This window comes from Guyanagaster necrorhizus (genome assembly GCF_019112545.1).
Source record: "Guyanagaster necrorhizus MCA 3950 unplaced genomic scaffold BT62scaffold_17, whole genome shotgun sequence".
Lineage (NCBI taxonomy): Eukaryota > Fungi > Basidiomycota > Agaricomycetes > Agaricales > Physalacriaceae > Guyanagaster > Guyanagaster necrorhizus.
In genome coordinates, this window is record NW_025064896.1 from 329,384 (window position 1) to 342,546 (window position 13,163).

Genomic DNA, 13,163 nt, shown 5'->3' on the forward strand with positions numbered 1-13,163 from the left:
ACCTTCAGTCAAGGTTCTGAACTGACAAGGCCTTTATGACTCCTGAAAAATTTGCATTTTTGATCATTGTCCTTCATCCCCCTTGCGAATTTCCATTTCTTCGCATGTTGCGCATATCAGGCGCCTTAAAAAGGAAAATATATTACCCATGATACTTCAATGGCAAGATGGTCTAAGGCGCCAGGTTGGGGCCGATCGATTACGTATCCTAGTCCGAAAGGACGTGGGTTTGAATCCCACTCTTATCATCATCTGGCAGTTCTACGACGCTGTAATATTTTATTTTTACCCCCCCCGCCCCAACTCTGAGATGACTGAATCATCATAAATTTTAACGACATCATAGTGGACCATGTCGACTCGAATATCATCCTATTTTGGACATTGCCTCCTTGCATCATCCATGTCACATTTCGAAGTCGTCTGGGATAAAAGGCGGCCATCGGAGTAGGTAAGGGTGCGTTTTTACCACCAGAGATCCATCGTTGAGAAAATTTATCTCTGTCTCTGACTTTTGTTCATCTAAAATTGATAATCCTACCTCCCATATAGTGTCAAAACGGTCGTTGACCCAGACATCTAGAAAGCAGTCCAATCCATATATAACTGTTATATGGACTGTGGTCGAATCTGGCAGCGTATATGTTTTCATTGAAGCTTTGATGCACTACCGGCCAATGCAAGTGCTCTGAGTGCAAGCACTAATTATCGATGCTGTAATGAAACATTGCCTTCAGCCTGTAGTAGTTCATAGTCTAGATAGTTGATGACATGGAGAACTAGTTATATAAATTGAATTTAGAGCACTACCTGTTTGTTGGAGGATATCCGTACCTTATACCAGACCCTATATTTCTCTATTCCTACCTACCATATATATACACCTCCTACCCTCGTCTCTATATAGCGTCGCCCATAGATACCCGTGTACCTCAGTCGCTTACGCACTTGCTGTGCCGACTGCGGTATGTATATACTGTGCCCTGCCTATATCTTACTCACTATCATTACCATGTTAGATATCTAACTAATGTCCTTCGTCATTACAGTGGGATTTTCCTATGAAAAGACGACAAGAGGGAAGAGTAATGCGAAAACCAAGCATCTTGTTTGCAGATTGTACAGAAGTCTCAAAACCGCAGCACAAGACCGAAGGTCATCGACCAGGATAAGAACGATTCGTCTAGAGAACGTCCCCAGGAGCGACTTCAAATAATCCCAAAGGCTAGAATAGTTACATACTGGAAGACCGTAGATAGTAGTGGATGAAAGGTGAAAAATACAACTGAAAAAAATCAATCATCCTTATCCATTAATGTCAAGCGAGACCGCAGGCGTTGCCGTGCCATCGTAGCCCCTGAAACGCTTCGATTGGGATTCATGCTTCTCTGAGAGGCCCCGTTTCTGTCGCCCAGTGCGTTCGGCTTCCCGTATCAACTTCACGTTGTCGCACCAGTCGATTTTTGTTCCAGAGGGTTCCTCGATCTCCTCGGCGAAGGCCCTCAAGGTCTCATAGAGCCGAGAAGGTTTTTCCAGCTGTGCAAGTTTCTTTTGTTGCAAGGCGCGTTCGGTGGCAGCTTCAGCTGCAGACTTGGAACGTGTACCTTTGACTTTTCTATACCGAAAAGCAAAAGTTTCGCACAAGTCTGTCAGACAATCTTCGAGACCAGGGACCTTCAGCCCCACATGGTCGCTGAACCTTCCTGATTTCAGAGCATCTTCCTTGGATCCGCCCCCTACAGTACGCTGCCCCGGTTCGACAACGCACCCATCAAAAATCTCCAATGTCGCCTTCAGACGTCCAACAGACAAACCGTGTGCAAGATGACGCAGGGCGACCCAAACGAGGACGTACAGTGCTGATTCTCGATCGTCAACGAAGGTGTGTTCAATGTTAGGATTTTCGAGGAGATGTGCTGAAACGAATTGCCAGGTGCCCTGTACAGTAGTCAGTCACCATAGACATACCGTTACAACAAACAGACGTACTGCTCGAGAAATATGGGAAGATTCATGAATCTGACTAACTAGGACACAGTGGTCCCCTGGGCCTAGCAACTCAAATTCTGGGGATGTTCAAAAGGAAGAAAGACACAGATACCCTCCTTGATCTCAGCAGCCAGAAAGAAGAAACCAAGACAATCACCTCATAGGATTCCAGAACCTATGAGTCCCATCTCCTATCTTGAACTATGAGGACAAGGATCTCTCTAATGACTTTTTGATGATGAGCCATCTCTTGATCTTTCCACTGCTCTAAGGAAACCTGGGGTTAGAGACCATGCTAGAGATCCCCTTGATACTCCTAGAGTAGCTTCAAGACCCTGAAGTGTTTTGTCAAACTCAGGACATGACTTACTCTACATCACACTGGCCAGAAGCCCCATCTTGTCAGTTTACACTGACTATAGTAGTCATAGGGCCACTGACCTCTGGTCAAATGATGAGGAGCCACATGAGCTATGGGGAGAAACAATCACAGCCAGGGTTGATGAGAGCAGAAGGCTTTATGCCCAGCTTGCTCTAAGAGAAAGCTCTCAAAAAGCCGACGCATCATTCCCCTCGTATTGTTCAATGTCTTCGTAGTCGTCTTCTTCGCCGTCCGATACAGCATCTCCGTCACAGTAGGGATCATCCCACACCTTGGGCTTCATTTCGGTGTGAGTCTCGACGTTAGCGAAATCGAGCTTGCGCACGTCGCACCGCCTGACAGTCGGCCGACTGACATCAACGGCATTGACGTCCACAGAGAGCGAATCACAGAACTTATCTGGGGTGGCATGGCTGTCATTCCACTGAAGAACACAATGTGCATATCTCGGACGTCGGTCTTCAGGTTTGAGCTCAAAAGGCCAGCCGGAGAATGCTTCGAGCTGTGGCAAATATTAGACAATTGTAGCATGGGCTATCTTGAAGAACATACAAGTAATTCGTAGGTTTTGGCTTCGGAAGCGGTAGCCAAGTACGTCAATTTCTTGAGTCGTTCTTTGGTGGGTTGGAGCTTTCTGAATTGCATCGGAGTGGTTTCGTTCCACGGCAAGAACTCGTTCATAAAGTCGCGGGCTGGCATCGGGCCCTGGGCCATGCCACGCGTCTCTTCAGCGAGCTCAAGACGCCTGTCTATCATCACGGTGTTTTTGACAGCAAGCGTTCTGTGACCAGCAGCTTTCTTTTTAATCGGAGTGTGTCCAACTGGCGGGGGGCCGTCGGCGTTGGGAGCAATGACAGGTTGGTTGGGAGGAGTTCGAGCACTGTCACGGGTAGAGTCTGACATTAGGAAAAGATGTGAGAAGAGAGCAGAAATTAGGAAGAAGGTGATGAGAGAACAGGACCTCGACTTCATCCGTTGTATATTGGATTTCAGCGTGAAGCGAGACTGGTCGCAAATGAAGAAATTGCATTGTGCCACTCACATTTAAAGGTGCCCTAAGATAACAATGGAAATAGTGACATTCCCAGTAATCGTAGGAAGAAAGAACAACGGCAGCTCTTTTGAAGAGGACTGAAACGAAGCAAAGTTCAAGTTCAAGAATGAACTTGCGGCAGCAGCGGCCCGCTCGATCGTTCAACCGGCATTTTCCAGTGGGTCTTGCTTGACTTTTTTCACAACTTTGCTTTGGATCGAATTCTCTCCTCTTAATCTCTTCAGGTTCAGTTGTATTATTTTATATATATCTCATGTCCACAATTCCGATTTGCTCTCCTCACAGTTCATCACCATGGTTCAGTGACTCATCCCAGCTTGAAGTTGTCCTTTATAGCACTTTTGTAGCTTCTTGCACCAATGTATAACCATGTCTAGGGTCCTACTAAGATGAGCATAAACCTGTCAGTAACTGAAACCCTGATGCTATTGTCAGAAGTAAATGAAGGTTTGCTCATGAGGCCTTCAGATCAATTCAGATTTCTTGGTAATCTACAGTCTTCCTTGGTGCTGTAACCATGCAGTTTGTGACCTGGACCCTATAATAGGATAATCCATGTTCATGAACATTGGAGTGTTGCCAAATGCTGTCAGTTGTCATGCCCAAAATTCAGCAATGCTGAATCTTGGGTCCAGTGCCCATTCTATCAAAAACTCACCTCCCAACCCTTGCTCATGGTCAATCCAATTGAATTGATGCTTCAATATGTTTTCTCACACAGTGAATCTCATTTTGTTTCCTAAGATATCTGGATCATCCAGATATGATGCATTTTCATGCAGCTGCTTCTCCACTGCATCTATGAGCACATTGCATATTTATCATTGTCTCCATCTTTCAGATCTAGCTTTTCTCAGTTCCTGTTGCTCAGCTCTCCATATATCTATTTCCTGCTGGAGTTGTTCCTTATGTAGCAAGGCAAGGTAGATCTTCAACTGTTTTGAAATCCAGCTAATAGTATTGAAATAAGGTTTTCCAGCTATTGAGCATCCAAGGTCATGATAGCATGACTAATATAATCCACAACAGTGATACAGTCATCCATGTCATTGGTCTTACCATTTTGGGATACTGTGAATCTGTCTCAAGGTGATAGCTTTTTGGGGAATCCAGAGTGATGAATATCCAGCTGTACTATGGCTGATAATGAAGTGTAGGCCAGTTACAACTGCATCATCTATTTTGTGGAATCTGCAGTGTCTTTTCTTTGAGTCATATAGCAGAGACAACAGTTAAGTCTATCACTTAGTATACCAGGACTCAATTTGAAACTTAGAATTGCATAGCAGAGATGCAGAAATTAACAGCTCTTCTACATTTGAGTTCATGTTTATAATGGAAACCAATTCTTGTCTATCTGGAAGACATCAAATCAATGTAAGCTTGTTGTTCTACAGTGGAGCTTATCTCCCAGAGTCTGTGTTGGAATATCCAAACACTTTCTTAGCATCATCTATTCAGCAGAACATGAGTTCACCTCTCTGGTCCATGGCACATACATTATTGTCAGTCTAGATACAGCCTATATTTTCCTGCATGTATTCATCTTCAATAGCTTTGAGCAAGATCTCAGACATAGTTTAGAACTCATCAGACTAAGATTCATTGGCAGCTAGTGCTAGATCATCTTTATCTGACTATGATTGACACAGTTCAGCTACTGATTGAGATTTCCATTCACTATCATTACTGTCAGATTCTTCATCAGAGAAAGTTTCAGATTCAGACACAGATTCCAGATCTGAAAGGTCAGGATCATCCTCTGCACCATATAGATCCTCTTACCAGTCTGAAGGTAAGATGATCTGCCATCTCCATGGTTTCAGCCAAGTTATTTTGATCTTCCTCCTCTGGATCATAATGCATGCTATGTGCAGAGAAGCCTGAAGGTTTTGACTTTCTATTTGCCTTGATGGTATTATTGTATGAGCAGTTTCTAATCATGTGACCTTTTTCTTTGCAGTTAAAACATTTGTTGGCTGCCACCAACTCAGCTTGTCTGGCCCTTGATAACTCATTTTGGCTAGAGAATGATCCAGATAGCTTTTCTAGGCTATTATTCTTTTAGTTTCAATGGTTCTGACCTCTTGATGATGTCAAGAGATATCCAGATAATTGCTCTAGTGCAGTCAGACTCCCTTTACAAGGTCTATTTTTCTCATGAGAGTATCTCTTTCAGTTGTGATATCCAGATTTAGATCTTCTAGAGTTAGGATTCTGATGGCTGAGATTATCACTATTTCCATTATTGCTCTTTTCTTCCAACAACTTCTTTTCTCTAGTGCTTTGATGAGCAGCTTTAAGATCAGCCATTTCAATGAGCTCTGCTTCTTCAATAATGAAATACCAGCTGTGCATCTCTTTGTTGAACTTAGCTCAGTGGAGTTTACACTGCATATCCTTATGAAATCTATCTCACAGCTTAATCATATATTCTCACTTGCTAGTAACTTCTACCAGACTATACTAGGTCTTCATCTTATATACATACTCAGATGCAGTGCATTCATTTTGATAGCATTTTTTGATTTTATCCTGCTGCTAACTACAATAGTTCAAAGGAAAACATAAGTTGAAAATATCATATAAAAAGTCTAATAAGGTTCAGTTTGCATGGTTCTTGGATACCTTCTGGATGAAGAAGGATAATGCTTTTCCCTTTAGGTATTATACAAAAAATACCTGTTCATCTGCTGGAACCCATTTCTCTTTACAGAATTGAGTTAATTCCATTGTAAATTGATAGAATTTATCTTCATTGGCAGTGCCATCATATGGTATGGAGGATATTGGTTATATAAGTCATTTCAGATGATGCTTACATCTCTTTTGGCTATGCCTATGATGTCTGTGTGTAAAGCCTAGTGAAGTAATTACTCAGCTTTTATGATGCAATTGAAACCTCTCTTATAAATCTTAATGGATGAGTAATCAATTGATTAAGACAGTGGTGTAAATGGCTGGTCAAGGTGAATATACCCAAATATATGGCAGATCAAAGCTGATATGCCTGAAAGTATTGCTGTTCAAGGCAGATAATGCCTGAAAAGTATGGCTGGCAATACTCAAAGAGAAGAGCTTAAATAGCATTAAATAGCTGGTTACCTAACCAAATCAAGTTAGTGCTCTCTCTGGCCTGACACAGGTCCAAAATATTAAGGGCACAAGTAAGAGATAGAAAAGAAGAGTTATTTCTACTAACTTTACAAGCTTTATATACTTCTACAAGTATGAGTCAAGTCAGTGTAATACTGAGTCAGAAATTTAATCTTAATAATAGTGAGTTGCTTGACTTATTAACTACTTATATAGAGTCAGTAAGCATGTGAGTCATATTTTGATGTTATTAATATCTAATTATACACTAGGATGAGTCAAAGAGTTCTTACAGAGCCCTCCTACACTGAGTTGGCTTGAGTTTCTGAACTTAAACTCTTTCAACATTATTATTCTCATAAATCTCAGAAATGATCATATCCCTCAGCCTGACATTTGCCTAACTCTTGGAATAGGCACTATTGATCAGAGATCTACTATAATGAGAATCATTATCTGTCAACTAGTATTGCCATCCTAACCAATTCTCATTCAAGTACTTGCCTATATATTCCTTCCATCTAACCTCTGTCAAGAGTTCAGCTACTTCTTGTTCAATACTGTTGAGATAGCAATCCTGAGCAAGTATGAGAATGTACTTGAAGATATTATGTCAATCAGGGGCAGCTGACTTGGACTATGATTGAGACTTGCATGGTAATTTGTAGAAAGCTCTCAAAGTAGTACAGGATGTATTTAAGTATGATGTCTCTCTCTCTTAGCCAATCCAATCCTTTATACTGTACTCTCTTCTATACTTTCAACAGATTATGGGCCCCAGCCATAACTGAACTATTTACATTGCTACACACTTTGCACACTTTTGTGCTTTATGTATGCACATAGAACTATATGAATAGCCAGTCCATATACAGAATTGACCCTCTTAAGGGCCTGGAAAATTACCCAACTTGAAAAATCAAGATGTTCAATATCCTAACTGATTTAGGACTAATTGATTATACAGACAGAAGCACTTCAGCTCTAACAGATGCAGTACTGGTGGCAGATTGAAAGAAGAGTGATAGGAAGGCTTTTTTAACAATAAGATTGCAGGTTTTAGATGGTTTGCTGGTGTATATTGCTGGTTCAAAGACTTCAGCAGAAGTCTAGAAAGCTCTGAAAGACATGTATGAGTCCAGAGAACCCATGGGAATTGTTCTTGTTAGAAGAAAATTCTTCAGAGCTCAGTGTGAAGAAGAAGAAAACATAGAGGAGCATATTAGGACTATGAGGTCCTATCAGGAGGAGCTGGCATCTCTCAAGCAGAAAGTTGAGGAGAAGGACTTCTCTATCACACTGCTTACGTCACTTCCAGAATCATGGAATTTATTTATCTCATCAGTAGACACTGCTGACTTGAAAAATTCCTACAAGTTGATTTTCTGAATTCTCCAGAAAGATATCTGATTAAGGAAAAAGACTTCTGATCAGACTATGACACTTGCAGCACATGGCAAGAAGAAGTTCAACCTGAAAATCACATGTTACAGATGTGGGAAAACTGATCACATCAGGACAAATTGCCCAAATGAAAAGAAGAATACTAGAAAGTCATAGAAAGAAAAAAGAAAGGACCAGACTCAAACATATGTTGCCAAATCAGATTTGGATGAAGAAGACCATGTATTTTGTGCAACAGATGTTGCACTTACCTCACTCTCAGCAGTATCATGGCTAGAGGACTCTGACATTACCAGACATATAATCAAAAATAGATTATATTTTTCTGACTATGTTGAGACCTCAGGATATAAAGTTATTAGTGTAGGCAAATTCAAGGGCTTGAAAAGAGGAACTGTCAAGATTAAAATGGTTGAAGGAGAAAAGATCACTCCAGTCACATTAAAAGAGTGTATCCACTGTTCTGACACACTATTCAATCTTATCTCACTAGGATAGGTCACAGATGCCAGATCTGAACTCAGATTCAAAGAGTTCTGGATGGATATTATCTTACCATATAGTAAGACAATTGGTCATGGAGACAAGATATCAAAGCTGTACAGCCTTGACATCATTGTTCCAGAAATAACTCAGGCTCATACTATGAAATTAGTCTGATCATGGCAAAAGTGGCATAAGATATTAGGTCACTTAAATATGAGATCAGTAAAGAGACTATTCAGAAAGAAAATGGTCAAGAGAATGGATGTAGATGAGTCAGCCAAGTCTCAGACAGATTGTGAAGCCTGCATAAAGGCCAAGCATCATACTAAGCCATTTTCACATGAAGCTGAAAGAGACTACACTGAAATAGATGAAATGACATTTTCAGATCTGTGAGGACTAGCCTGAGCTCAGGGTATCTATAGTGAAAGATATTACATAAGCTTCACAGATGAAAAATCTCAGAGGATAATATTGTATTTTTTGAAGTCAAAGCAAGATATGAAAATCTAAAAGAAGATTTAGCAGTACTAAAAATACATCAAAGTCCATAAAGAGAAGAACCTGAAGTTTATAAGGATTGACATTGGAAAGGAATATATCAATGAAGAGATAAAGGAATACCTTCAGGATAATGGCATATAGTTGGAATTGACTGCAGTATACTCTCCATTCCAAAATAGAGTTGCTGAGAGAATAAATCAGACTCTCATAGAGCATGCACACATCATGCTAGAAGAATATCACTTACCAAATTTTCTATAGCCTGAGACAGTGGCATATGCTATATATCTGAAGAACTAATCACTAACCAGAGCCATCAAAAATGATCTGACCCCAGAAGAAGTGTTTCAGAGCATGAAACCAGATATTTCAGCACTTCAGGAGTTTGGAGTAAAGTGCTGAATGTTGCAGCAAGATAACAAGAGATCAAAACTGGACTCAAAGTCAAGGGAATTTATTTTTACAGGTCTCACAGATGAATCTAGGGTCTGGAGATATTATAACTCTCAAATCAGACAGATTCAGATCTCAGAAAATATTATATTCCCTGAAAGCAACACTACAGAGCCTATAGACATTGACTATGAAGTCTCCCACTTTTTATCACTCAAGAGGAAGTCAGGAAGCAAAGTTGAGCAGATTCTGGATGGAAATAATGATATTTTGAATGATATCATGGATGCCAGAAATGTTGAATCAAAAGAGAAAATAGCTCTTGATGTGCTATCAATCAAATCAAAGTTATCAATATAATGTGGGAAGATGATCAAGCCACATGACAAATCAGCCTGGATTGCATCAATAACTCAACCAAGTTACTGAACACTTCATAATCCAAGTGCATGAGCTGTGAAAACATTAGCACAGCAGCATACCTTAGAAGAATCATCTTCAGAAGCTGAAAATATTGCAATAGACTATGCATGTGTTGAGAAAACTGCAGACAACCTCAGTGATAAGCCATTAAACCTTGAAGAAGCTAAGACAAGGCCAGATTGGCATCATTGAAAGAAAGCAATAGATGAAAAATACAATCTATTGACTTTTATAGGCACATGGCAGCTGAAAGAATTACCTCAAGATAGATCCCTTGTGGATTGCAAGTGGACTTATAGATTGAAAAGAGATGGTGATGGAAAAATCACCACTTTCTTTAATCTCTGAACTAATGGACAAATTACAAGAGGCAAGATACTACACTAACTAGATGTGAGATGAGAGTATAACAATATGCAGATCAAGAAGAGAAATGAGTGGAAGGTGGTCTTTCAAATGAATTGAGGACTGTTCAAGTCTACAGTAATGTTCTTTAGACTGACAAACTCACTAGCCATCTTTCAATGGATGATGAATGATATTTTCAAGGACCTTATTGCTACTGGGAAGGTTATCATATATCTCAGTGACATTCTCATTATGTCTCAGGATTGGGAGGAACATCAATGACTAGTTTGCAAAGTGCTCATGCTAATGAGAAAGCATAAACTCTTTCTCAAAGCTAAGAAATGCAAATTTGAGGTCTGTTAGAAATGTGCCAATTGAGTGGCTTTGAGTGTACACATGGAGACTGGCAGAGTGCATAGGCATCAATGAAGCTATTGGCAATGTCACTCTTGAGTTGGGGCCCAAGGATTTAAACAGATGGAATAGAGTTCCATCAGAGAAGCAAAGAGGAGTATCTTTTGGAGTGGAATTTGATGGATGAGATAGGGAAAGTTGAAGAGAGTATGAAGTGTAGATGGCTATCTAAGTTGATATTTGAACTGAGTATTTATAATGATTTTATATGGCTTTATATACTAATAGTAGCTAATTCCAAGTCAGATTCCATTGGGTTCCAGTGTCAATATTCACTAACAAGTTCAAGGTCTAGATATTACAATGTGAAATACAAATATAAAATAATAATGGTGAAAATGAAATTAATAGGTAATAGGGAGTAGCTGGAGTCCAGTGGGTTTTTATAGTTGGAGCTGTGATTGGTTGAGGTGACACAGAGGTCAGCAGCATGCACATAACAGTATCCCTCTGTTAGCATTCTTGCCCTCAAGAGCACAGATCCCAATGGCTGGTGGAGCCACATGGAAGATTGTTGGTGGCTATGAGAAGTTTTGCAACTTGATCAGAAACCACCACCATTGCCTAAACTTTTGCAACTATGTTGCCTCTCACTATGTATCATTGCTCATGCACTCCTGAGCCTTTGATGAGGAAACCTACCCCCAATGGCTCTGAAGAGGCCAAGGAATTATTTCATCTGGAATGGCAAACCACAGAGGAAGAGTATGCAGAGGCTGTGAAAGTCCACTTGGAGTGAAAAAGAGAGCAAGAGAGAGAGGAGAAGGTCTGGACAGATCATGTGGCCTGAGATGCACAGAGAAAGAAGCAGCAAGAGAGGTTGGAGAACAAGAGAGAGGAGGTCTGGCAGATGGTAGAGAGGTGAGTGAAGAAGATGGAGAAGATGTTGAGAGAGGCAGCTCAAAGAGAGGATGAGGAGAAAGAGGCCACAGAGGCTGCAAGGGCTTCAGCCTTGGAGGTAGAGCAGAAAGGGATGGTTACAGAGGATGGGTTGCAAATGACTCTTGTAGAGGCCATTGATTTTTGGCTGCATCAAGTGCTGGCAGAATGGTTTGGTTCTGGCCCTGGTCTTCACTTCAAGAAGATGACTGGCTGCATGCCTTTGGAGTCCAATAATAAGCAGAACAAAGAGACTGAGAGAGATGATGAGTCAGAAGAATCTGAAGAGACCCTAGAGAGGAGAAAGAGAGTGTGAGAGAGGAAGGGGAGGGTAGTGGGTCTAGCAGAGAAGGGCCATAAACACAAGTTCAGATTGAGGAGTGTAGTGGATGACAGTGGGACAGAGATGGTTGCTAGTCCAAAAAAGCAGGTGAAGTTGAAAGTGGCAGGGCTGGTGGAGGATGAAGAGTTGTTGGATGGTGAAAGTAAGTGTCTTGGTTTTCTTATGTGGTTTGACTTAGCTTTTGTTTTTAGGAAGTTGTGTATACTGTCATCAAGATGGCATATGGTGTTATGCATGACTAGTAACTGAAGGCACTGGTTGAGAGTGGACTTGCACTTGCTGCAAGATCAAGAAAACTGCTTGTTTGTTCAACAAGGGTGTCACTGCAAGTGAGGTGATCAGTAGTGTGGAGATCTCTGCCAGCCTCCACCAAATTTCAAGATTAATTTACAAGTTGATGCATTATATAGGTAAGCTAGCAGAAGAGCTGGCAGATGTCCATGGTATGGTAGTGGGTCTTCAGGATGACTATAGTTCCAATGACATATTGTCTCTCTTGAAGCTGTTTTCAGAATCTGAGGTGGAGGTCTGAAAGAAGGCCTGACTGATTTTTAAGGATGGGAGAGATCAGAAGGTGGAAGGTCTTTGGGAGACAATGTTGAAGAGGCTGGATGAGGATATAGAGAAGTTAAAGAAGCAGGGGGAGAGTTTAGGTTCTCATGTGAGCCTGTTGAGTTCCACTTCCTTGTAAAGATTTGTATAAAATATATATAGAAAAGGTGTTGAATGTTAGTAGTAGAGAAAAAAAAATGTAATTACAAGATTTTGACTTTGAAAGTGTAAAAGGGGTGATTGAAATAGTAGTAATTAGTGGTTAAAATTGAGATAGTAAGGTGAGGCACTGGTGGTGTCTAGAGTAGTGTTGTATTAGGAACAGAATGTTTGAATGACTTTGGATAAGAATCCTAGTTTGCCTGGATATCAATGGTGGAATTCTTTGATAAATTTGTCAGCAGAGAACTCAGAGGCTGGTAACTAAGCAAATTCTTCATTGGTACCTTTGTAGCCTAGCTGCTGGATCTTGTACAGCAGTGGGCAGCAGAACTGATGGTCCAGCTTTGAGTTGAGGATTTGGGCTATTTCAAAATGTTCTTTTTCATCAACTTCAACTGGAGGTAGCAGTAGTTGGATTCAGTTAGGAATGGTGTTTTCTTCTATGAATTCCAATTGTGACACATGGAAAACTGGGTGAATAGACTGGAGATCCAGTGGAAGCCTCAGCATGAAGGAGTGGAAACCTGATTGGGCTATGATTTCAAAAGGACTGAGGTATTTCTCTAAGAATTTTCTAGTTAGGCAGATGGTTTTGATATGTTTGGAACTGAGGTAAACCTTGTCATCCACTGTGAATAGAGGCACTGGAATCTGACACTTGTCTGCTTGGATCTTGTAGTGAGCCTAAGCCTTGGAGATTTCATCTTTTAATACTTGATGGAGTTCATTAAGGT

At 40.8% G+C, this 13,163-nt stretch overlaps 1 protein-coding gene across 1 annotated transcript; it reads right to left on the reverse strand.

Annotated features, from left to right (window-relative positions):
- Positions 1–2,268: 2,268 nt before the first annotated feature.
- On the reverse strand, positions 2,269–3,518 carry BT62DRAFT_218498 (uncharacterized protein). The gene is made up of 4 exons (XM_043180099.1): positions 3,414–3,518; positions 2,924–3,267; positions 2,431–2,873; positions 2,269–2,370 (listed from the first exon to the last, which is right to left on the reverse strand). Exons 2-3 carry the CDS (start codon positions 3,125–3,127, stop codon positions 2,538–2,540), a joined length of 540 nt encoding a protein of 179 aa, XP_043038154.1. The 5' UTR covers positions 3,128–3,267; positions 3,414–3,518; the 3' UTR covers positions 2,269–2,370; positions 2,431–2,537.
- Between the last annotated feature and the right edge of the window lie 9,645 nt (positions 3,519–13,163).

Coding starts and splice junctions, on each gene's coding strand:
- BT62DRAFT_218498 (XM_043180099.1), bottom strand. CDS start 3,127: ATGATAGACAGGCGTCTTGAGCTCGCTGAAGAGACGCGTGGCATGGCC. Junction 2,874..2,923: donor CCAAAACCTACGAATTACTT/GTATGTTCTTCA, acceptor TATTTGCCACAG/CTCGAAGCATTCTCCGGCTG.